General features: G+C 43.5%; 1 protein-coding gene across 2 annotated transcripts in view; it reads right to left on the bottom strand.

The window, feature by feature from the left end:
• exoc6b (exocyst complex component 6B) overlaps positions 1–25,907 on the bottom strand; it is a 152,783-nt gene that overhangs the window by 25,501 nt on the left and 101,375 nt on the right. For both annotated transcript variants that reach the window (XM_066718327.1, XM_066718328.1), the window contains one exon: positions 22,883–22,956. In XM_066718327.1, coding sequence (XP_066574424.1) covers positions 22,883–22,956 — 74 coding nt within the window. The remainder of the gene's footprint in view (positions 1–22,882; positions 22,957–25,907) is intronic.

Below are 25,907 nucleotides of genomic sequence, written 5' to 3'. Positions count from 1 at the left end.
ATCCCAAAATTGGGTTAGAAAAACTAGGGTAAACTGGATAAACAAACAGATCATTAAAGACCTTCATGAAGTGTTCCCGATTTCTGCCTGGATATTCACAACTTTTCATGCAGCAATCTTACATAGGTTCACTAGTGAAATAGTGATATGTGTGCAACTGTTTATTTAGGGGTCTTCAGATGTCCTAGGTCAGTGAGGGCTGAAACCAGAACTATAATGAATCTCAGGATCATTAAGTTGGTTATCGGTAGCTATTCACAGAAGCGTAATTTATGTAATTTGTTATTCCATTAGGATAGTTCTCACAAAACTTTATAATAAAATGCTTTTATCACCAATCTGTTCAGGACTTATACACAGGTCTTCAAAACTGAGTGAGTATGAAGGTACCTCTCCTCAGCAAAAGGGGAGAGGAATGCATTGACCCAAGTGAGACAGTCTGGTCTGGCCCACAAATGAAGGACACAGTGAGAAAGAGTGCAACCCATAATCATTCACTGCACAGGGTCTTGGAAGAGTCACAGAAATTCCCCAAGTGTTTCTAAAGAATTTCTGATCATTTCGGAGCTGGGGTGAGCTAGGGGTCAGCCTTCCTCCCTACAGTTTTCAAATGAGACCCCTGGGAGACAAGCGGGAGCAGTGAGTGAGAAAAGTTTATTTTGTATTTTTTTTCTGTTATTCAAAAATAATTAAACACCACTAAAACATGAGTTTCTATCAGGTACTAAGCTATGTGCAATGGAAGATCAGGTGCAGGAGGGGAAGACAGAGCCTGAGCCACCGTGGAGAAACCTCCCAGAATGCTCCTCTGCTGAAGAGATTACACCACATCACATTCATCTTCTATATTCACAGATATGCTGGGTTTCTTTACCCCCAGAAGTCTTTTTAAGGGTTTCTAATTGTGTTTCAGAAACATAACTGATGAAAGCATGCTGGAGATCGCATATGAAACCAGTTCCCCCATCATAGCCTCGGTGGGTGTGTGTATTCATGGCCATGGATGGCCTTTTCAAACAGGGTTAGGGCTCTGAAGTGGGTAGATGTGAGCCTGTTATCCCAAAGAGGAGATTTAAAGCTTGTTGTTTTGTTTCCCCACATAGCCAAAGGGCTACATTAAAGATCATACATCATCCAGGTTTTTTAGGAGTCTTACATCAGTGGCTAAAGATTATAATCTAGACCGAAACCCCAAATTGGTTCAATAAAGTAATGTGGGCATGTTGCAGGTTGGAATGAAAACCAACTGGAAGACAAGCAACCCTTGGTTTAGCCATCCTTTTGGTCTATTCGGACCAGGTCGTCATGCCTATTGACATCTTTTGACAGCTACTGGGTAAAACACTAATCCTCCAAAAAATGATCTCCCAGTCATCTTGGATTCAAACCTTGAAAGGGGGAGATTCTTGGATCCAAATCAGAACATCAATCAACACCATGTTAAGTTTGCCTTACAAGGAAGGAAATAAACGTGGCAAAGCAAAGACGTTTGACCCCGTCCAGGTTTTACAAGCTGCAGGTTCTTCTACAAATTTTACCACTGAAAAAGAAAAGCTGGAACATATGGTATTGTATTGTATTGGGAGATGAACTGACAGAAAGGCAATCAGGGGTATGTGTTCATTTGAATGAAGGGAATCCTATTTTACATACAAGTGGAAGATGATCTTTGTTAGCCTGTAACATAACACCATGAATCTATACGAGAAGAAAATATAGAAAGAACGAAAAAAACAAAACAAATTTGACATTAAAACATTTTAAATTGCATAAATCGGTGGACATATCAGTGCAATGCATCTCTTGCTGGGGATTACCAAGGGCTTGCAAGGGCCAGCAATTGCTGGAAATTCCCCCCTCCCACCCAGTGATAATTTATTACAGATTAATTGCAGATGAAAGCCAAACTCAAAGGAAATTGCTGGGAAAAACAATTTGTAGAAGTGCTGCTATGTCGAGGGACGAGGGACAAGATCAGCCACATCAGATACAGAGCACTCAGGTTGGCCAGTCACTCTTTCCATAGTGATAAGTCAATTTGGGAATGGGAATAGTACAGAGGGCGTGAAGTCAGAGAGGCCTAGCAGAGTTGTATTGGGCAAAGTTTTTTTTCTAATATTAATGTGGAAAGAAAATAAAAAAGCAGGAGGCCATTTAGTTCCCATTACACATCCCTATCGCCGGCATCTAAATATTTAATGGCCTTTTAATTGTTTTAACCGTCGTATTAACCTCAGCTTAGTCTCTGCTACTGCCCTCGCTAATCACTCCATTGATCAGTAAAGCGCTCCCATTAGACACGAGCGAACGGGGGCCACTCTGTCAGAACAGCTTCCCCTGCTCACACAAATAATGCCGTCAGAGCGCAATCCGTAATCTAATAACAATGAGAACGAAAGACCAAAAAAAAGAAGTTGAAAGTTTGTGCGGTAGCAGGAAAAGTGCAGGCTGAGAGTTTGGGAGCTTGACTCCTTCCTTGGAGGGTTGCCAAGGTCGTCAAGGGGTCAGATCCCACCCCCCACGCCCCCTGCCCCGATCCAGTCTTGCCAGTGCACACAGCGATACAGCCTTACCAGCCCCAGAACACAGGGAGAGATAGGGAGTCAAGTTTATCAGCTCTGACTGCAGGGAAACAAGGCCAGGGTGAACCTGAGGCCACAGCTTGCTGTATAGCTGCGCCCCCCCCACCCCCGCCTCCCCGTAACGGAACACGTTATCAGTGACTGAAGAAAGTGATTACACCTGGCTTGTTTCTGGCTGTTAAGTACAGGAAGGTCAGCCAGCGTGCGAGGGGGCCGCTCAGAGTTCACAGCCGACATGTCACTTAGTCTTCCCAGCCTCCTCAGCTCCAGCCCCGCTCTGCAGCCAGGGCCGTCGCCTGATAAGCGGACCACCTGCTTCCCAAAATCCATAACAAAAAAAAAAAAAAAAAGATTTCACCTCTTCCACTAACGCACACACGCGCACACACGCGCGCACACATGGCTTCTGCATAGCAGTGAGCATGGCTGCCTGCTCATGTCCCACATCAAACTGGAGTTATGAGCTTATGAGTTTTGATACACTGTGAATCCTTCATCGGAGCAACACTAAGTCGTGTTTTTTTTTTTTTTATAGACATTTAAGAAAATCTGAATGCTGTTCTACATTCATTCATTTTAAATTCCATCTTGGAAGCTGTAAATAAATAAATACGATCGGAAAGAATCAGTCTTGGATACAGTTCAAAAAAACTATTGATGACCTTCCTGGATCACGGAGGCAGCAGCTCGACAGGCCCAAGCACCTCTTGCACTGTATATGCATTGTAAACTTTACAAAGATACACGCAATCCAAAACACACTCTGAAAACAATGTGGTCTGCAAATGTAAAACAGTGATTTAGCATCCTTGAACCGAGGCCAGCTTCAAATATCTTAGTTATAAGAATGACTTAATTAATCCCACAGCCCGAGAGGAATCTAAAGTTCCCTTTTGATCTACTTGATTTTGAGACTATGATTGAAGATAATCAAATGCAACTAAATTAAAACGAGTGGCAACCAAAACAACTGTAATAGGAAAGATTAAGAATACATAGTGAATGTAGAAGCAACATTTTTAAGGAGCACTAAATAAAACTGCACAAAATTGTCAGCATTGACTAGGATGGTCTTTTTCCTTCTTTTTTAATAAAAGTATGTTACTGAATTTCGAATTGTTCTCCTAAAACAAACTTTAATAATGTTTTTGTTCAAGACAATTACCGTAAACATGCTTAAAGGTGTGTGTTCTGTAATTTTTTAAGGATATTTGTTTAATTCACTTTTAACTACAATTAGTCATCCAACGTTTGTAATGCTCTGAAGGTTTCGTTACGGCTCACAAAACTTTGCAAATGTGAAGTCTGTTTTGCATGAGATGCATGCAGATCGTGGCCATCGTCCCTAGAATTTGATTCTGATTCGGGCAAATTCCACATGCTCAGTGCACCTGTACATTACGAATACTGGTAGCAGACAGTGTCTATGAGTCGCTGAAGAACCATTAGCAGCAGGAGTGGTAGCTGGTGCAGAGGCTGTGGTAAAAAAATGAACTCTGCCAAGAATGAATGGATAAATATGTTTGAGTTTAAACCAGGCATGCCCTTCAACCCAGTTCACTCAGGAGGTATTCAATGGGAAGCTGAGAATTGGCCTCTGTTTTCTAAAAACCTTTATTAAAAACAAGCATAATATGACATGGAAACAAACAATAAAAAAACTATTCCAAAGTTTGAGGCATGAATCATGCTGGTCCCAGTGAGACCTGAAACCCTCTACCTCACGGATTCTTAAACAGGGATAATGACAGAGGGTACAGTAAAATGAAAAGCTGAGATCTGTGGCCTTTTAAGAGCCGAACAAGAGACTGGAGTGTTTGCCATGAGCCCTTGAGAGTGGTCTGGTGCTGAAAAATTTTACTCATTGACATATAACTCCTCTACGAGAGAGATAGAGCCACAGAAACAGTGTATGTGTGAATGTGTGTGTGTGTGTGTGTGTGCCCCCTGAGATGACACTAGGTGGGCTCCTCGATCTGCTATGGGGTCTTCATTACCGTCACCCTGGTTCAAAGCGATCACTTTACAGGTCAAACAGAAGCCAATGATCCGTGGCCGACCAACACAGACACAGAGAAACACGAACCCAGGGCAGCAAAAGAGCTCCATCAGACCCAGCTGACTATCTAGGAAATCTAGATTGCCACCTGATCCCCACCTCAAGGCCCACGCTGCCTTTTAAAGCCCTTTTGGACAGAGTAACACACAGGGAGTCAGAGAATCCCTCCGGCCGATGCGAAAGAAGCTTGGCCCAAGTGTGGCGGCTGAAAGACGAGGGTGTCCGCTTAGCTCACAGCCCCCCAATGCCAGCTCTCAGGAGTCCAGATGTCATTGGCCATTCCGCCAGGTCTCTTCATTAAATTAGTGTGGGACAGTGAATGCACCAAAGAGCACAGGTGTCAAAGAGCAGCAGCAACCTGAGCCATGGCACCAGCCCGGCCCTGGAGAAGAACTCCTAGTACAGCTCACTCTTAATCCCAACATGAATGGAAGTCCACTTGCTCAGCTTTCTAAGGGGAATGCTTTTGATTTTGGCACCCAATGCACTTGTGTCAGTGTGGTACAGGACCACTGCTGCAGTTTTAAGAACACTTAACTGCAAGACATTGTCCTGTTGTGGGTCAGGAGTGACATCCAGGCAACAAAGAGTGGTAGAAAATAAAATGGTATATGTATATAAATGAACATTTTAATCCTAACTCTCCATGTGCTCCTTTGCTGATTTTGAAAGTGTTCTACAGCTTTCAGTCTATTTGTAGATAGATTTTAATCCCTTTAAGGTTGATGCATCTGAACCAGCTTTTCCCAGCTGTGAGACAACAGCACGAATACGTTCTGTTTGACAGTGAGGGTTTTCAACATAATTTTCCTAAGCCATGGTATTTTTGCAGGGAACAATCAGTGTGGATGTTGTCTTGCAATCAAAATAATTAGAAAACAAGAAGGTATATGAATGAAAAACACTTGAGTGAACCTTCAAAGAATGACCTCTAACCCCAACTTCCGTTACATGGCTATCTTCCGTACATCCAATGTAGAACTGGCCTCTGTTATCTCCACTTCTTTGTTTTTTGTTGCCCTCCTATTTAAAACAATTCTGTCAAGGATATCCCAAGGCCAGAGAACGTTTCTGATAGTTGAACTTTCCACAAACTCTGCAAAAGTCCATCTGTACTTCTACCAGTGCCTGTGTGGACACGAACATCCTCTCATCTTATCTGCTATCAGAAGTGGATGCTTTTTGTGGGCTCTTGGACAATCTAATCTTTTCATTACCATTTCCTTTCCGAAATCCACACTACCCACACCACAATCTATCCAGCCCAACCCCCTCCGTGCTGCGCCAGAGAGTCTAAGACATTGTTCAACAAACTCCTTAGACCTGCCTTCCTCAAAAGGTTAGGCATTTACTTCAGGGTCTTTCTGTAAGTTGTGCTTATTTAAGGACATTACAAATTAAAATAAATAACCCTCCTGTAATAAAAGGGTACATATACAAACACTCTTAAATGGCATCATCATCAAACAACATTTGCACATCCCTGCTGAGAATCTTAAGGTACTTGGTAACTTAGTAATTGGACTAAATATGATCTACAGAAATACAGCTGTCGGTAGGTTAAAACAGCATTAACATCTTATGTCGTTTTTCATCTATATGCAGAGAAGGGATAGTGAGTCACATGGATAATATGTTGTACTTGTTAAACTCACAGTGGAAGGGACATTAACAGACTCACACAAAATAAACTTAGCTTGTATCCAACTACAAACTCGGTATGACAAGGCTGGCATTAATAAAGTAGGTAAATCTTGTAACTGAACCAAACAGGGATGAGGAACAACAATTCAAAATACTACTGCCAACTAAGTCAAGTTTTTAGGGATAAATAATAATGGTTGTGTGCGAACAGGCTATTTGGTTATTTCTTTTGTTTAACTCTTGCCTTTGGAAAGTAATGTGAAGGCAGATAGCTAATAATTATAAACATAAACAACAACAACACAAAACTAAACAAGAAGGAAGAATATTAAAGAGTCTGGACATTGATCCAAACCATGCTTCTTTTTATCTTTCTGCTGTGATGGCTTGGAGTTAACAAGCCAATCTGGCTTTGAAGGCCAACAAAGCAAACTGTGCTTTCTTCGGCAGACAAAAGGGTTTAATTACACCAGAGACACACTTGTGTTCCGACATTATGCACAGTAATCCATCCAAGTATTTATTGGACAAAATAAACGTTCTACTTAAAATCAACTTGCTAACAGATTTGTTCTGAACTGCGAGGTCAGCAGCAGTCCTTGCTCATTATGTGAAGGGCAAAGTATTAAAACATGTAGATTTATATATTTCATCCTAATAATTACAAGGCCCAAAAGGAGCATATTCCAAACACACATACAGAAAACAGGATGCTCTCCTTCCACTATGACATCATTGCACTCAGAGTTCATTTTCCTGTCCTGCACTACAGAGGGCCAGTTAAAAGCTGCATTTAATCTGTCAGAGAACGGAACCCCAAACAAACATTGGAAACGTCATGGTTCATCGTTATTATTAATCACAATTGAATACACAAATTAAGCCCCCCCTTTGCCAGCACTATTGTATATTTTTCATATTTCTCAAAGGTCAAGATGCTCTTTCTCCAAAACGCTCTTCTGGTGAATTACTGCACATTCCTTGGAATATGAGAGTTTTGAGATGACAACCACTTACAAGCTGTTTCTGTTTCTGTCTTTGCTTGTCAGAATAAGTCAAAGCAGAAAAGGAATCTGAGAAGCTGAACTGACTTGATTTCCTGACGGAGCAGACGGATCTCCCCCACATTGCACTGCCTCTCACATCAGATCTCCGAAACCATCATTACTGTCCGGCTGAAGCACAAGAGTTGCCCTCTCCAAATCCCCACTGAAACACTTTTCCCCAACATGTCTGCCAAGAAAATCAACAGGGTCTATCAAGCCACACACATGCTCTGTACTGTGAAACAAAGAGCACATTTAACGTCCATTGAGGTACACTACTGCCCTAGAGAGGATGCAAAGGAGAACGGTAAGGATAATTCCCAGCCTCAAAGGCACAGTGTTTTGATAGTTTAAAAGCACTAAATACCTTTAGTCTGGAATACAGGATATCACCAGAGAACACAGGTACTCAAAATCCCCAAAGATACTGACAAACTGAGAAGATTATTTCACCATTAACAAGGAGCGGAAATTAAGGGAAAGAGCATCGAAGAGGTCCCACCTCTATACAACACTCCATGGATTTCTGGAATGAGTTTTCCTAGAAAATTTATTGAATGGTTCCTTGGGGTATTTCAAGAAAAAAGATGGATGATATTCTGGTACCAATAAGCTACAGACAAACAACTGTTAAAGATGGCCCAGATGGCCTCTACTCATGTGTACCCTTTCCTATGAGGAACACTGTGGAAGAAGAACAGACTGACCCTTCACTCTGCTCTCGCCCCTTGACCTGGGAATCTTTATTCGATGTTTTGGAATTCCAGTTTATGAGATTTAATCACATGACATTCCGAAATGCTATATCTGTAGATTAATGTACCTGGTACATGTACCTCCACAGAAACATCCACCGAAATGGTAAAATATCCATATTCAGAATAATTTATCTCAGAAATGTGATTATTATTGTTCTTTAACATGTTCACACCACTGCCTCTTCACAAAATGCTCTTGAAAATTATTCTGAGGGCCGTGTTATTGAGTGAGCAAACCCAGCATGTGTGTGAGAGTTTAAGGTTCCTGCAGTTGGGCAAACTGCACTCTCACTGGGTAGGATCGCTTTAGATGTTGGGAAAGTCGACCAGATAAAGGATGTCATCGAGTTAGCTCTAACCTTTGCCTGGAAAACAACAGAAAACAAGGACCCCCCTCCCCCCAAAACAGGCCACTAAACGGGCTAAGCTAGCAGCATGGCGAGTGTCCAGAGCCGGATGAAAAGCCAGGCTCTTTCCCTGAGCAGGAAGGCGATCCAAAGTGCTTAGTCACCGGGTGGATTTTCAGCGGAACGCTTTGCGCCTCGCTGCCTTGACTGGCAGATTCACAACAGATGTACTTTCCAGGGTTCATGCATTCGCACGATGGGAACCCGGCCCAGATTCCACAGGCCGGCCCTGTGTCTCAGAGACCTGGACTCGGCTAGTTCCCTTCGTCACAGCTACCTCCTGAACCACTGCACAGAGTCAGGGCACTTGGCTGTGAGTGAGGCCTCTATAATCCTATAAACGCCACACAACCCACAGCAAAAACAAACAAACAAACAAACAAACATAAAAACACACAGAGTGACTGACTGTCAAACACACACAGAGACACGTGCACATCTGAGGCACTTACAGGCATCGGCAAAGTGCTGGTGTCCCCTTTTATTCAAATATATTTTATTTTGGAACCCCACCTGCAGAATCTAAACCATTGTGCCTATGAATACTGCTGTAATTAAAAGTTATTTTTCCTTGTTTTACTTCAGTGATCTTTTCTTTCTCTCTCATTTATTTCAAACATATGCTACTGAGCAGTACTGCATGTGTAAGAGGTTGTGTTGTGAGCTGTGCTAATCATTAGAGAAGCCAGCAATATTTCCACTCTGGCCATGACAGTCCATGTACAGACAGTAACAATACACATCCTAAAGATTGCCCTTTCTTTTGGACATAGCTCAGGGCTGACGTATGTATCAGAAATATCTGTGGTGTAATGTTTAAAATACACAGCACTTAATAGTGCCATGCAAAATATATATATATATATATTTGTTTTTTGTATAAAGTTTTCTTTTCATCAAACTGATTAAACAATGGAGATGCTGATTTCTTGAATGCTTCTGAAAAGGTAGAAAAAGAAAACCGAAAGCTGGTTACCAGCCGGCTCTTTGGGATATGGCTTGCAAATTGCTGCAGGGAAAGGGAGGGTTTGTAATATCAGTTATATTAAGAGTCTGGAAGCCTAGAGCAGCCAAAGAGGGCTATATTTGGTTCAATCCACAGTTTAAGCTTGAATGGCAGTCAAATGCTAAATACAACTTCAACGAACCTAGATTACCATGTATTGGCTTCTAGTGCATTTTGGAAATGTTCTGAGGAGTCTGATTTAAGGTTTTTATGCTGATGCTGTCATATGAAATCAGGCTGTGGTGACTCCACAGTATAACAGCTGCACAATGGTCTGGTCTTTTTAGACCTGCTGAATATTCTTCAGATTATTTAATTGATTAAATTGATTCTGACATCATGTTAAAGATTTGAAAGATAGAGGGTTGGTTTTACAGATTAGCTCTAGTCTTTGACTACCCAACATAGAAGCAGAAATATGTTTTGAGCAGGGGGTGCTGCGGACCGAAAGTAAAATCATGACGTCACTGCCATTTTAATTATTAGTAGCTTTATCAAGTTGTTTGTTTGTATTTTGAAAGGAGGAGCTAATAATAGATAGTCGTATAATACACATAACAATCATACTCCCATAACAATCAGAAAAAATAGATCAATAGCCTACTACCACTACACAAACTTGCAAGAAGAGGATAATAGTTAGCCTACCCAAAATACCTGTTCACACACACAATTTTCATCATATAAGGCAATCACAAGCATTGCCAGGCAGGTTCTGTGCGTGATTCAGTCTGTATTAGAGTCAACAAAGGTTTTGCTTCTTCCTGACCATTTTCAAGAGGAGGTTTATGAACTACAAAAACACTATGGACAACTTGTGTAGCCTTGAATCATCGCAATATTGACATATATATATTAGGACACTGAGAACTGAGAACCCTTCAGGTTCTTTAAATGCTTTAGACCTCAGAACTGGAGGGTGTGTGGGGTGTGTCTGGGGGGGCTTAGGACAACCAGATAAATATATTTCCCCCAAAATGTATGAGAATACAATAGAGAACTGAGAACAGATAATCGCTTAATGGAATCCAGGCAGCCAGCAGAGGACAGGCCGCTGAAGATGATATGAAATAGTTGGGAGTCAGAGAGCCACCGCTGATGGGAGCATGACGTCAGACTCCTCGGTTAGCTCTGGGATGCATTACAAAGGCTCTGAGGCCAGCCCGATACCAGCTGGAACTTCTTACTGGTTTAAAGAAGAAAAACAAAAACAAGGAGAGCTGTATTTGCAAATGGCATGAGTGTATGGGCCAACTTGGCTCAGAGGGCACTGTGTTCCAAAGGTGGTTGGGGGTCAGCAACCCAATAAGAGCTAGGGAGGCAGGAAAAGGACAATAAATAAATACATAAATAAAGAAATAAATACAAAGACATTCCTGTGACTCATTAGCCATTAAGTCCTTTCCCAATTCCATCCGAAACGATCCAAGCGGGAGAATACATTTCATTTTCAATTCAAAAGATTTCAAAGGAGGGATATTTTCCTTTTAAACAGCCCCAATCCGCAAGGACAGAAAAAAAAACAAAGAACGAGAAAGAAAAAATTGGGAACAGCCACACGGCTGATGTGGCCACATTAATGTGCTCGGGCGCTGGTATGCTTTTCTATGCAACCTTTAATGTTCGAAGGCTTTAAGGTATCTTGGAGTCCTCCTCGCAGATTGCAAAGCTCTGCTGGCATTCGTCCTCGTACAGAAGTGACTGGAAAATCTGAGTTGAAGACCTCAAAACATCCCTCCTCTAAAATACCAAAAAAATACAAAATAAAAATCTCCAAAGAGCCTTCTAGTCTAAGACCGCATTAAGAGTCACCCCAAAGTAAACCATGCTGCAATCTTTTTAAAAGGCTGGTTTAATGGGGCAGTGTTGTTCGAAGAACCAGAAAAGCAGCTGGGAAGGAAAGATGGACTCAAGCGCAGCCCAGCTGTCTCCTTCTTGAGCTCTTAATACCTGTCGCTCTGGAGATGTGGGTTCATGGCCTGATGCTTGTGCTGCTTTTGCTGTGTGGCCACGCTGCTTGCAGGTTAGACACCAGTTCTGTTTTTGTTTCCCTGTCATCTAAAAGAATATAAATCACCGGCTTTGTCTTCCAAAACGTCAATTTTCGGAATGGGAAGATGTTGGCCTCAGGGAAGTCTGAAAGGTTCGTCTTTTAGCTAGTGCATCGCCCGCCCTATTCATGGCCAGTGACCCAGTCATTCCTGCCCACTTCTGCACATTCAACAAAGGCTTCGGACCCGTCCCCGCCTTAAGCTCTGGGCTTTACTTTCCAAACATGTCTGTGAGCTCTGCCGACTGCTTCGGCTTTCCTAAACTTTGACTTGTGCCAGTAATAAAGGGATTCTGATGATCTCCCCTTGCCTTAAAACACTCAATCATCAGCTCTGAAGGCAAAGTGGAGAAGAAGAAGAAGAAAAGAGAGTCTTAAGGAGAACAAAGCCTCCAAATTTGTGTTACCCAGAGCTAGGACCGTGCTTTTCAAACTGGATCCCACCTCACACTGGAGATATGGTCAGTTAATTCCATGCCATCCATTCCATTGAGCCCATCTTATTCTAACCCCACAAAAAAATCAATCAATCAACAAATAAATAAATAAACAAACAAACATTGGGTAGGACTGGCTGGGTATTACAGGCCCCCGAAGCGTTAATGTGCTTACTGACACTCCCCAGGATGCCACAGATCAAGTGACTTCTCACTGGAGATTCCCCACTTACGCCAAGACTAACAGACCGCAACTGTAACCGTAGACACCAGAAGCATGAACACTATGGATCCAGGGGGCTTAGAGGTTTAAGACTGCTCTCACTGATCGATTTAAACCACGTAACCCCTGTGAGTTTGGGGAAAGGAGGGGGTGGGGGTGTTAACAATACAAAAAAACATTAAGCATAATATATATATATATATATGACTGTCCCATAGTGAATGAGTAATAGGTCCCTACAGCAAGCACACAGTTCCAAGAGCCAAGTGTTTTGAACCACAAAAATGCTAGACCCTGCACATCCATTCTGCTCTTGTTCACACAGTTTCATGAAATGCTGTGTTTTTAACTTCTTTGCTGAACAAAGAGAAAGTGCATTTTTAGAAACCCACCGTCCTAGGTGCTGAAATAATTGGCTGCTCTTGTACAAATCCAGAAGGTTTAGCCTTTAGGAAGAGGAAAAAGAGAACAGAAGAAAAGAAAGAAAAGCGAGCAAGCCCGCATGAAAAAGCTCTTTGGTAAACGCTCTTTGCTTTTAGAAAGGCCAAGAACAAAGGGTATTTGCTTCTTAAAAGTTTTGGTTTTTAAACTACAGAGAGTGCCACTCTTAGTAATCTGGTGTTATTAGACGAAATCCATAGGTTGAGATTTCTATTCAGACTAACACCCCCTAAAAAGGAGAAGCTGGTGAGGAAGCAGGTAGAGGAAGACCAGATTTGTTTCACAGCCCTTCTTGCACATTTTCATCCTCAGTAAGTTGTGTAGACGCTAACTAATATCACCAGTGTATGAATTCGTCCGTTGATCCTGAGATTTTGCTGAAACATTTCTGATAGAAAATAAGAGAAAACAATCTGAAGAGCGGACCACAAACATATCAAGATGGGAAATTCTGACAACCTTAACTGTCCCTGTCACAGAAGCAGCCCAAAGGAGAGGTTTTTCACCTGTAGCGGCGAGAGGAGCTGGCGAGGTCTGTTCCCTTTGGCACCAAACTCTCCCCAGCAAAAAACGTGGGCTGCCAGCGTGTCTGTTTGTGTACACAGAGTGTTTACAGAGGCAAGGCCGAGCGGGGTCAGGAGTACGCTCTTTAAGACGTGGGCTCTTTTTTGTTGTTGCCGGAGGGATTACGACTTCTGCCTGCACAGAGCCTGTGAGTCAGATACTTTTTAAAAGTTGCTTGTCTGCTCGCATGTTTATCTTCACGGTAAACAATAGCACAGCGAGCGAGTGGATTTGCTGCTAGGGCAGCGCGCAGGGCGGTATTCTCCAGGGAGCTTCCGCTGCTTCTCAAAAGGACCGTCATCAAGCTAGTCTGCTCCAGGGGTTGAGAGTTTAGAGATATATTTATACACGCGTACCAAAGAGTAAATAAATAACCCGATTGTTACATTAACTCAGTAATGACATACTGAGTTCAGCCAGCTAGCTCCCACTGCACGCTGTGCTTACGCTAGCCCTCAAAAATGTGGCGATTACTTGCTTTCTTACTCAGCCTGAATTTGCTTCTTTTAAACTTTTTTTTTTTTCTTATTCAGGATCCTCCAAGGGGAGGGGCAGGACGTGTTGAGATGTTACTGGGGAGGAGATGGGCGTGTGAGAAAATAAAATTGGCAATTTGTATTTGTAATTTTAATTGGTAAAACCTAATAAAAACCTGAGGTCACAAAAACAGAAAAACTGCCATTGTTCTCATTTTAGTAGCGAAACCTATTAAGCAGCGTCTGTTTCCTATACACTGTGGTCTGTGAGTAAACAATCGGTCATCCTTCCCAGAAAAGAAACACCTGTCTCGATGCGCCCGAGCGTCCTAACCACTACAGCAACATTCCCACAGAGACAGAGTAAAAACATATTGCTAATTCCCTGAGAGACGCATCTGAAATTCATGAAATTGATACAGTGATACATTAGAATTTTAACACAGGAAATCATTTGCAATGAAGCGGTGATCCCCCAAATCCTTCAAAGTCTTAACGTTCACATCCAGAGCCCTGGGTAAGTTTTTAAACAGAGGAGCACGTGTGCTTTTGGAGCTGATCTGGCCGCTTTTCTCCTGGAATCTGCACACTGAGGAAATGTCTGGGAATCCCTGGTTTTCAGCGTTTGTAATTTTTGTTTTGTTTTATGTCTTTGCAGTCTAGCCCGATGGAAACTATGTCAGATGGATGGGGAGCAGATCTCCTACAGGCCAGACTGGCCACTGTTGTCCAAATCTTTGGTGGTTGCTTGGTTGATGAGGTCAGGAAATTGGAATCGGCCAAGTGACGTGTAACATGAGAGGAAAAAAAAAAAAAAAAAAAAAAGGCTTCTGCAGCTGAAGTACACATCAGCAACCTTTTAAACCTGGTTTATGCACTACTGTTTTAGAATACCATTAGGTACAGTATTGGGATGCAGTTATATTGCAGTTATACCACCTCCACCAGTAAAAAAAAAAGTGTCTCTCCCAAATTTCACAGTGTAAATGAAGTAGGGACGCCTCCTGCCAAGGGGTCAGAAGGTCAACGACAGGCCTAGACTTCAGCCAGCCTTCATTTCACTGCTGGCTGGGTGACTGACAGGCAGTCACTGACACTAGGGTCTTTTCAGGTCACTGGGGGTTCGTCTGAGCTGCCCCCAACAGCCCTTGCACTAGATCAAGTAAGTGAGTCTCCCAATCATGCATCTGGGCCAAGATCTACCAGTGATCCAAGTGAGTATTCCAAAAACCTGACAACCCTGCCTCAACTAGCAATAGCAATTAGGAGGGGTGTGAATGGATCTGGAAAGAGAGGGGAAGGTGTGGTAGGGAGTTCAATTTGAGGACTCGAGGACTGCAGCGCCCCATGAGGCAGTTGTATCTACCCAAGACCACGTTGGAGCATGAGTCTACGAATTGGCTTTTAAATGTGTCGGTACACTCAGTGTTCAGTGCACCGAGCTACAGTGTGTCGGAGTGGCTCGTGGTTAGGCAGGGCTGTGCTGGCTGCTGTGTGCCGTAGCTCAGTAGTCACCCCTCGTGGCTGTGCGGTGGAATGCAGTGGGTTGGTGGATCAGAGCAAAACAGGGTCTGGAGAGAGCCAGCCCAGTGCGGGTCTGTGGTAACCACTGTCGCGTGCAGACACTGAGCTGGAGAAGCGGTCAGGAGAAGGGCTTCCAATTCCGTAGCCACGAGAGAGAGAGAGAGAGAGAGAGAGAGAGAGAGAGAGGGAGGGAGAGGGAGAGGGTGAGGGTGAGCACAAGGGTGTTGTACCAGTGGAGAGAACCGTCTTTAGAGAGATCACACGGTGTAAGTAGACCGCCTTTGGGATAACGATACCCTGGTCTGAACAGCGATCGATTTACAGATGGATTTAAACCACCAGGTGCATCAGGTATAGAATTAATTTGGAATGACACTTGTATGTGTACCTGCAAGAACAAAGTAATCTGTAAATAAGTTTTTTTTTCATACACTTTGTATTAAAGAGGACACAAGTATCAAGGGCTGTTTCCAACTAAACGCAATTTGTCTTAGCTTGAAATCAAAAGGAATCAGAAAGAGGGGGGGACTGATTAGGAGAAAATCAAAACAAAGCTAAATACAATTCCTAATTAATGCTGAGGAGATCGCTTTTAAGACTGACCGGAGAACAGGAAATCTGAGAGGTTGTCAATCATAGGAAGTTTTATTGTAGTCTCAGGATCCGGTTTCACAAATGCATCCAAGACAGCAAGTGTGCACACGCATTTACAATATAAGTTGTTGTGACAGGCAGAGGTAAAGTTTCAGCATCTATACATTCAAATACACACTATGAATTGGAGGTCTTGATATTGATATAGAGGCAAACAACTAAAAGTAAAAGTGAGAGCTAATTTGACTTTAATGTTCTTGTCTACAAGAGATTCAAAATTAGATGGGGCATATAAAACTACACCTAAACGTTAACAAATGTTCAAAAAGCAAATGCATTTCTTTCTTTTTTGAATTATTATTATTATATAAAGTCCCTAGCTACTAACATACATTCTCCAGAATCACTGACATTTTATAAATATTTCATGACTGAGATCCAAATGAAAGGAAAATATTCCCTGAACCGAAGTGGACCCTTTCCAGGGGTGTAATTAAATGTTTCTCTTCCCGAGGCAGGGAAGCCAACATTCCTTCTCCCGGGTTCACTATCGAGCAAAACGGCTGCTTTAACCCCCACCATGGGCCCCTCCCCCTACATCTGCTCTTGACCAGACCTTCCACTGGTCGTCGTCTACACAGGCCTCCAGCTCAGTCTGGTGCCCTGACCACTATTTTCACTCCTACCGTTTCAACCATGGGGTTATTTGGACATGCTAACCTCCCCCAAATACTGCCCAGAGCTCAAACTCTGCAGAATACTACAACCCCCGGCACTGTAACACTGAGTAACAATGCACACTACAGCCTGGTAATAGACTACGGAGGTCCTGCACAAACCACAGCCTGAGGAACACACAAAAACATGGCACTATAACCCCGAGTTACAGAAAACACTGAAGGCCAGTATTAATATTGAGCTACTGAACAAATCACAGCTTAGAAGTTTACACATAGTTCTACTGAACACAGCCCAGTACATCTACACTAAACTACTCAACCACTTCAAAAACAACTGGTCTTCTACCCCTACAAACAAATGGTCTTCCACAGTACATCTCTGGTCCTCAAGGTCTTAATAAGGTGCCCAGTGTTTCAGGGATTTAGTTTTGTTTGCACTCTAGTTAATCCTTTTTCCTTTTCTGATCTAAAGCAAACAATGCACAACTGAGAACTTCACCTTTACAACTCACTGGATTGCAAGTGTGCCCATTTGTGATCTACAATTAACCCCCCCTTTACTCGTGAATCCTGGCATAAATGGGAGTGATTTGTTCAGAAGATTGACACAAAGCGTTTTGAAGTGGTGTTAGGTGAAATAGTTTTTTATGAGTCACCTTCAGGTTCATCAGATACAGCTGTGTCTCGTGAACTCCGTCGAGGCTGTGTGCAAACGCATGCGAATGTGGTCGAAATTGAGCATTAAGCTCTTCTGGCGGTTGATACGTTGTTGATCCCCTCTTAAAATAAACCAATTTAATAAAGATGTCTCTTTTAAAGTTTTGTTTTTTTCCTTCCCCTGTTTCTGTTACTGTCCAGGAAACTACAGGAGCTTTCCCTTATGCTTTACTCCTTAAACGTTGCAGTGAAACATGCCTGGATTGCTTTCAATCATGAGGCAGTAAAAGGAGAATTATGAGCTCATCTCTAATGTCAAGGGGGCTTTATTCCCGCCAATGCCACTGTCTGCTTGTAATAACCTCAAAGCCTCAAGGCAGTTGTGTTCATGGTATAACCTTGGTGGTTACTGTGATTTGTGAGGGGGGTGGGGGGGAGGGACTGCAGGCTGTGTGCGTCTCTGTGGGACCTCTGCTCTAATCGGGCGCCTTGCTCCACTGGAGGTATGCAATGCTGTACTGTGCTGACAGAGAGCACTGGTCCGCACCAGTCCTGCTGCTGGAGGTGTTAGTGGTTGAAAGTCTACGAGAGGACTCTAAATAGAAGAAGGAAAAAAAAAAAAAAAAAAACAAGTCTGTCCGTTTTTCCACTCGGGATTTCAAAGTCTTCCCAAGAATTCTGTCAGTGTGACCACAGAGTGACCACAGGAATGTGCAGTGTGGCATCGGCAGCCGCCTCCATGGGACCTTTGCTTAAAAGAACTGGATTCCTGCTCACAGGCACACTAAACTGGACCGCGTGGGAGTGGGGCTTGCGGGCTTCGCAACCCGGACTCTGGGAGGTCAGCAGAAGGAGCAGGACAAACAGCTGAGGAAACGGCAGTCCCTTTGAGATGCACACTTGCATTCCTCACTCCCTTCATGTGTTACAGCTTCGCACCAGGAACGTATGCTGGTGAGTCCAGCATAACCCCCTGCTCACACCATGTGCTCCTTAGCTCAGATGCACTTGACCTGGGTCGTATACAGATAGCCCTGAAACTGCTGAAAAGCAGACAGCCATCATTTGGGACCAAGTGAAAACAATATGATTTTTTTCAGGAAAGAATTAGTTTTACACAAGGCCCAGTGTGGGGGGGCCTATTTGTCAGTTTTAATCACACACAGACTTTTTCTTTTCACTTCGGTTTTCTGAGAACGATCAAGACAATGACATTTTTCAAGCAGGTCATTTTCACAAAGCGGGCAGAGGATCAATCACGCCAGTTGAACCACATGTTTTCACTGGTTGTTAGGAGGATGTGCATCACTCACAAGGTGACAGAATACATCACTCCATAATGGCAGAGTAAAGCCACTTGAAATCAGCATAATTATCCATCACAAATCCATCTTCACAAATTCCATCTGGACGATCAAGGTTTTGCAACATTGAAAGTTGACTTGGGAGTGCTTAAACGGATATATAAGGATTTATTTTCTCATTCAACCGACGGCACAGCCTACGATAATCTGGGTCTCCAAGTAACCCCTTAACTTTATTTTCTTATCGGTCTTCACCAGGTAAAAGCAACTCAGTTAATTAACTCCACACAGGTCAGGGCTCTAATGGATCTTTGGTCCATATGGTGGTGACACCGGCATAAATGCCCAGGGTGCTGCACAAAAATCATGTGCCATCCTTTGCACCATTAGCATAGATGCACTTCTCACATCCAACACGGCACCCCTCTCAGAGAGCCCAGGCTCCTCCATCAATCACCCATGACCCCAGACCCATGGAGCAGGTCGGCACAGCAGACATCGCTATTACATGACATAAGCGCTTACAAGCGAAAGTATGGAGTTACAGATGATTAGAATTCCAGCCTCTTGGTTGCAGGCTGTGCAGAGGCAAAAAAGCCACACTCACCACAGTGGCCGACTCAAAGGATTCTGTTGTAGAGCCTTCCAAGATGGCTTTGGATGCTGAAAGCCTGAGGTGTAATTTCAGTGAAAAAACTGCTCGAGGTTCAAGTTCTCTGAGCGTGTGCGCAATCAGCTCTGCCACACCGCAGGCCCAGAGGTTCTCCGCAGACGAGGGCACCCAATGGCAGCCAAGGGCTCAAACAGAATCAAGAGGCCAGTACAACACAAAAAAGATGCTAAAAATAGTCCTTTACTCTAAGCAATAAAACCCATTGATAGGAAGTGTGCGGAAGCTTCAGAGATTCCAAACAGAACACTGAAAACACAAAAAAACAAGGGATGTACACTACAAAACTTATAGTTTCTTCTAAAGGAGTAGAGGCACATGTGAGTCATGGTGTAGCATAAAAGGCTCATTTCTGTTTTTTGGTAATGTTTTCTTAACATGAACTCACTGAAAAATACACTATGAAATTTCACCAGCTTGATAGTTTGATAGTGTTATCAGGATCACTCTGTGCACGTGCAAGATGCTTTGTTAGAAATACAATTTCCTTCTTTTGTGCCATATAGTAGTATGTACAAATAATTATAAGAAACTGAATCTCACACAGGATATTTGTATATACTGTTGTCATTGGATCAACAAATCTGTAATGCAAATGAAAACGGGGAAAAAACCTGACACTGTCGATCACAAGCACAGATTCTGACGCTGAAAGCCTGAGGTGTAATTTTTGTGAGAAAAAAAACAGACCAAAAACTCCAAACACAGCAACTGAAGATATGAACATGACTCGATTGCTGAATGCCCTTTGGAATCTTCCATAGTTAGTGAAGAACTATGGGAGTGACAATCACCTCGGCCCAGAGACGGAGCTCAATAGAGAGTTTTGTCCAAACCTGAATTTTGCTAAGGCTAGGAGGGCGGGGGGGGGGGGGCACCAGCAACAATAGGCATGTGAGAAAGTGTGGACTGTGATCTGTGTGACATCTGAAGGCTATACATGTCACCCTTCAGACAAACTGACAATGAGAGCCTTAAAAAAAGAATCAATTACTGGAGGCAGTGATTGCCCTGGCATCATAATACACTCCTCCCCCCCCAGCGTAGAGGGACTGCAAATAGAGTCACACCCTGATTAAATGGTTTGAAAGGATGACCATCCCGTCTCCATTCAGGCCCAGGCTCTCCCTGGAGACATGGAAAGCAACAGAGGAGATGTACAAACTTGTCTCAAATCTAGAATTTGGCTTCACGATACAAGCAAACCTTTCTTTTCAGTCATATTCAGAACATGCGTTGGGATTACTAAGCATTTGTATAAACGGAAGAATTCCAGAGTGGATATCTTCAGTGAAAAGTATCAATAAGAGGAAGTCCATGCCAATTTCCTTGGCGCAACTGAAAAGCACCGTGTTATGAAGCTCTCTCTGCACAACCACAACCCTGACACTCCTCACCAGATGCAACTACTTTATGGTTCCATCTTCAATCACTTCATAAATCAGTTTCCTTCGCCTTCCTAATCATCATCTCCAAACTGGGGAGAGGTGGGAACACAAGTGGATGGGAAGTCAGATCCTGAACCAGATGTGAAAACGAATCCAGATGATTCTATGCCTAACCCATGGCACTTCACTGCAGTACATCGCAACTTGGGCAATTGTCTGTTATGCATGTAATTCTACACCCTCCCTAATCAAGCGCTAGCCAATGGCGTTCAGACTGACTTGCTTGTTAATAAAAGCATTCCTTTCCTTTAGTTGTTTATCTGTATTGACACAAAAATTGCTGAGTGGATATCAGCAAGAAAAGCCAAAAGAATCCCTAAGAGCTTGAGTCATTTAGTCTGTACTGAAGGAAAGGTTTAAATAGCTATATCGTGCCTGAGTCAGCACATTTCTCTCCCAGTGGACTACACACCTGGCAGCGTAAGCCTTCAGCCAGTTTAAAGAGGCAGGTGTTACATCCCAGCACAACAGGGCTGTACTGCTCCAAAAAACATAGTCACTCCAAATTATCTGCATACCAGGTTAAACAAAAGCACCCTATAGTGACAAATGTGTCACAAGAATCAAATAACAGTTTTTTTGAGATGTAAAACACTGTACTTTGGAATTACTGTAACACAGGCTGCCATACTGAGAATAACACAGACACATATATTGTTGGGAGGGGGGGAAGGCTGTCACAAAGAAAATGAAGCTGTCTTCGACCGAAACACAACAATTTCTCCTGCAAAACAGCCTGAGTGCTGGGCCACAGTAAGGTTTCTCACATGCTTTGAAAGGGAAAGCTAGTACTTTACAAAAATTCAAAAACTGGGACACTGGTTACCGTTTCAGCTCGCCACATTTCCGGACAACCCCATGGTCTTTTGAAGATATACAGAGGGGTGTTGGTGGGGGTGTTGGGGGGGGATAGGGTTGCTGAATACTTGTCCTGCATCATCACGGGACATAAGGAAGTTGGGAAACAAACCCCTATCAGGATGATTTATCTGTCCTTTTCAGCACTTGAAGCAGAACGCACAGGTCACTTCTTCGGTGCCTACATCCGAGATCACCAACACAGCCACATGAAAGAGACAGGGGGTTATGAATCGTTTTTTTTTGCGCCTTCACTTTGAAATTATAATAATAATAAAAATGGAATGAAAGCCCCTTAAAATCCTGCTTTTGATTCCCCCCCACCCCACCCCGAAAAAAAGAAAAAAAGTTATGTGAAAGATTTTTTTTCTTTTCCGTCAAAAAACAACGTCAGCTCCCTCGAAATAAACAAAACACAACAGAAAAGTAAAACAAGGGGCACTGCATCATTATGGCAGCGGAGACAAAACCAGATTGTTTTAATGGAAGAAAGCCGCATCTGTCATTGACTGCCACTTCATTCACACTACCACTTCAACCCCATCCATCTTCCCAACTCGGCCCATGACACGGGCACAGGTTCGTTTTTTTTTTTTTTTTTTTTTTTTTTGGCTTCTTCTTGTTTAAAGAAATCTATATGGACATCATTCTATCCAGAATTAATGGCTGGATAAAATTTCCAAACCCCCCAAGCCACTCCACCACTCCGCTGAGTCCCCTCCCTTCCTTTTGGTTTCAAAACTAACTTGGCAGGCAGTATAAGAGGGTTTGGTACCTGCTAAGACTGACAGCCCCACAATGAGAGATCATGCTGAGGTAGGCAAAGAGCAGGCCGGGGCCTATTGTGTACCCTCCTCCTAAACAGACACTTTGTCGATGAGAAGTGGAGACAAAAGGAGGGTGGGGGGGCAGACATAATGCAAATTCCTTTACTCGACACTTTTATATTTTCTTTAAGGGGGGGGGAAAAAGAAAGAAAAGTATTGCTTGCTGGCCCTGGGTCTCAGTCAGCACTGGCTTCTCACAGGTTTCCCTTGCTAAGTCAGCACTGATATTAGCTAAAACAGAGAAAGGTCCTCGAGTCAGTGGCTGGCTAATGCTGGGGGTCAGCTGAAGTGAAAGATACGAGAGGTCTGAAGGTCTGAGAGGTGGCGGGGGTCACAGGAGAGGAATATGACTCTTAAACCTTCCCAAATCCCCTTTCCCGGCACTGCCCGCTCACGTCTCCTTGAAAACGGGAGAGAAGGCACCAAGCGAAAAGTACAAGAATAATAGCAAAGATGGGTGGCTGGTTTCTGAAATTGCTGAAAGAACATAAACACACCGAAAAAAAAACACACACACACACACACAGAAAAAAACACTTCCAAACAAAATTTGGGGGGGTGCAAAAGGAAAAAAGAAGAAGGGAAGAAGGGGGGGTAAAAAAAGAAAAAGAAAAGACAAAGACCTACTTGTCTCAAGTCGATGAAGGCCAACAACAAAGTGTCCCCCTGAAATCCAGGCACTGGCCCCGAACTGGCAAAGCCTGTGGGAAAGCAGAGGAGATAAAGAGGGATGTTAAATAAGCATGGACAGGGAGATTGGCAGACGGATGACAGCGGGGACAAGAGAGGCCGGGGTAGAGGAGGGCAGCCCTGCTGAAGAGTCATGTCTCTGGGGCTGCCACCTCTTTGTTCGCCCTTCAAAATTCGTGTCATCAAAACCGCATTAATTCCCAGCCGTCTTGACAGGAGAGGGGCGGGGCGTACGGGGAAAGGGAGGCGGGGGGTGTCCTATACCAACTCAACCTGAATCTTATTCCCATGGGCAGTGTTCTGGCCCAGTGGTGGTGAGCGAGATGGGGGGGGGACGGGGGACGGGCGGTTGTGCTTTTCTTCAAAAGCGGGGTAAACAAGAAGTGCAGTATTTAAATGTGTGGGGGGGGGACAGAAAAAAAAAAAAAAAAACTTCACAAAAAAACCTGAGCTGTGAAATCCCTTTCACTTCCAAAAGCCATTTGTATTATCAGCCCGCAGCGAAATTACACGCCTGCCATTTTTATTTTTGAACTGAAAATAGTTTCGGATTTGTTTTGTTATTTTGTTTTGTTTTGAGCTTCCATTTTTTCTCCTTCTCTCTTTTTAAAAGATTAGGGCAGATGGCTGTGAACTCACATGGTCTATTTGTCTGAAGGCATTTCGGTCGGAGAAGGCTTTGACAATCGGCACCGGGCATCTCTTCTTGACGTACACCGAAACGCACACAAACAAGCACAAAACCCCCGAGATGTTGTGGCCTTGTGCTCGTTTCCTGACTTCAGGAGCCCTCGCTATTCAGCGCTAACAGGTTCCCTCTCCAGCCCTTAACCTGGCTTTGTTTGCTTGACGGACTGGAAGCTGATTCAAGCTGGGATAAAGGAAAAGTGAAAGCTTCCGCGCTCAGGCAAAGCACCCCCTGCCAGCGGCACACAGCGATCTGACATCGCCCCCTATCGGGAATCCAGAGCACAGCGGCCGTGTCGATGTAGTAAGAGTCAAATCAGGTCCCTTGTGATGGTGAATGTCTTTAAAGAACCTCATCAACCATTAATAAAATTCATTTTTAAAGTTTCAACCCCACACAACACATATTTCGAAGCAGCAAACTAGTTATTCCAGCGAGTAAACCCTGTCGGAGAGATTTCAGTAGTGGAATGGTGGCACTGCATTGGAGGAGGCTGCGTCTGTGTTGGCGTATAGTTACATTTTTACACTGCAATGTAGACTACGCTCTGGATGTAAAACAGTTGCACATATGGTCTTGTGCCCGACACACCCCTGAGGAGATTATTTTTAACTGTAAAAATGAAAACCCTGCTGTTCAGACACTCCGCAGCACCGAGACACCCCCGTGGCTGCAGAACGCAGGGAGCAGTCTGCACGGATCTGGCCCAGTCTCTCATGAGGGATTCTGCGACAGACACATAATCTGTGTAATCCAGTGGTTACATCTTAAAAGATTTATCATTTATCTCTCCCCCCCTCCCCAATTTTTCATACTTTGCATTTACAGTAGTCGAAAACGTACATGCCGGCTGCTGCGGATATGATTTATGGGATGCATCTGTGTGTGTATGTATGTATGTATGTATGTATGTATTTCCGCATGTGTGTGTGTGTGTGCGGATTGACTGCTGTATTCAGAGGGTGCAATTTAAGAGACATTAGATTGCTTAAGCCCTCTATGACTTTCAAATTGATATCAAAACCGCCTCTCTCAAAGCAACAGCAGGTTGTGGAGCTGGTTGCAGCTGAAACACAGGACGTTGCATTTATACAGGTGTTAAGAGCCTTTGTGAGGGGCAGCACACCTGTTTAGTCACTGGAGAACAACTGATCAGATGATTTTGCCTTTTCTTTAACGGTCCCCTCGCCCCCAAAACAAGACTGAACTCCAGCAGAGTCAAGCTACTTCTTGCTACCAAGCAAATGCCCTCAAACTGCCTCTGCCCCAACAACCGCCCCTCAACCCTTTCTTTTCTCAAATTTTTTGGACCCATCAGCAGAACTCCACACAAAAGCCACTATAACTGCATTGAGAAGTAACCGGTAAGCTAAGAAAACGCCAGTGTGTGCCGTTCCCATTCTCCTGAGCCACAGATAGCGGGAGGTGTGACAGTGATGTATCGCAAGGTCATGCTGCCTCCATCAGTCTGACTGTCAGTGGCCAACAGGGCGTCGGGGCCGGGTGGGTGGGCAATGTGACCTTCCGAGAGCTCTGATTGGCTGGGGATAAAGAAAGGGAGGACAGACACACTATTTATCTCATCCACCATTAGGTAGTACGACAGCAAGGACTGGCTGCCTTCAAAGCCAGTCCCTGTCAATCATGGAAAAAAAAAGTCAGTGAACATAAACATAAAACCTTCAATTACAAATCACCATCCAACTTCAGGATTGTTTCTTTTTCTAATTTAAGAAAAGACTCTACTCATACCCTCTACTTTAATAGTCCTGAACGGGAATTATGCCATTCCTTCCACAGGAAAATAACAATGGAGTCTGTACTCTGGAGCAAACTGGTTATAGCAAACATTTGACTCAGAAGAAGTAGGGATGCAGGCATTTAACTAGTTCCATAAAGCCCCATGCAAATCAAAGCAGTCTTCAATTGTTGATGGTTTGCGTACTCATGGGAACGAAGAGGCCCTTTTGGTCCCTATCAGAGCCGAAGCATTGTGTGATGGGACTGCAACAGCGGTTTAGTATGCATAAACTTATTGTTCAATTTCATTGTACATTACATCTATTCAGAAATATTTGATGAAATGGTATGTTGTGTAACAATATTTCCCACAGAGAGAGATAGAAAGCGATAGAGAGGGCAGTGAAAGAAAAAGAGAATGTGTGAATGAGAGAAAATGGAAGACAGACAGACAGTCAGGTCAGTGTGAATGAAACGCATTCAGTTAATTGTGCCTTGCCTCACAGGCTCTCTCTCTCTGGATTTCCTCCTGTT

This window comes from Amia ocellicauda, chromosome 12, assembly GCF_036373705.1.
Source record: "Amia ocellicauda isolate fAmiCal2 chromosome 12, fAmiCal2.hap1, whole genome shotgun sequence".
Taxonomy (NCBI): domain Eukaryota; kingdom Metazoa; phylum Chordata; class Actinopteri; order Amiiformes; family Amiidae; genus Amia; species Amia ocellicauda.
Note: the sequence above shows the minus strand (reverse complement) of the source record. Positions and strands in the feature narration are given on the sequence as shown.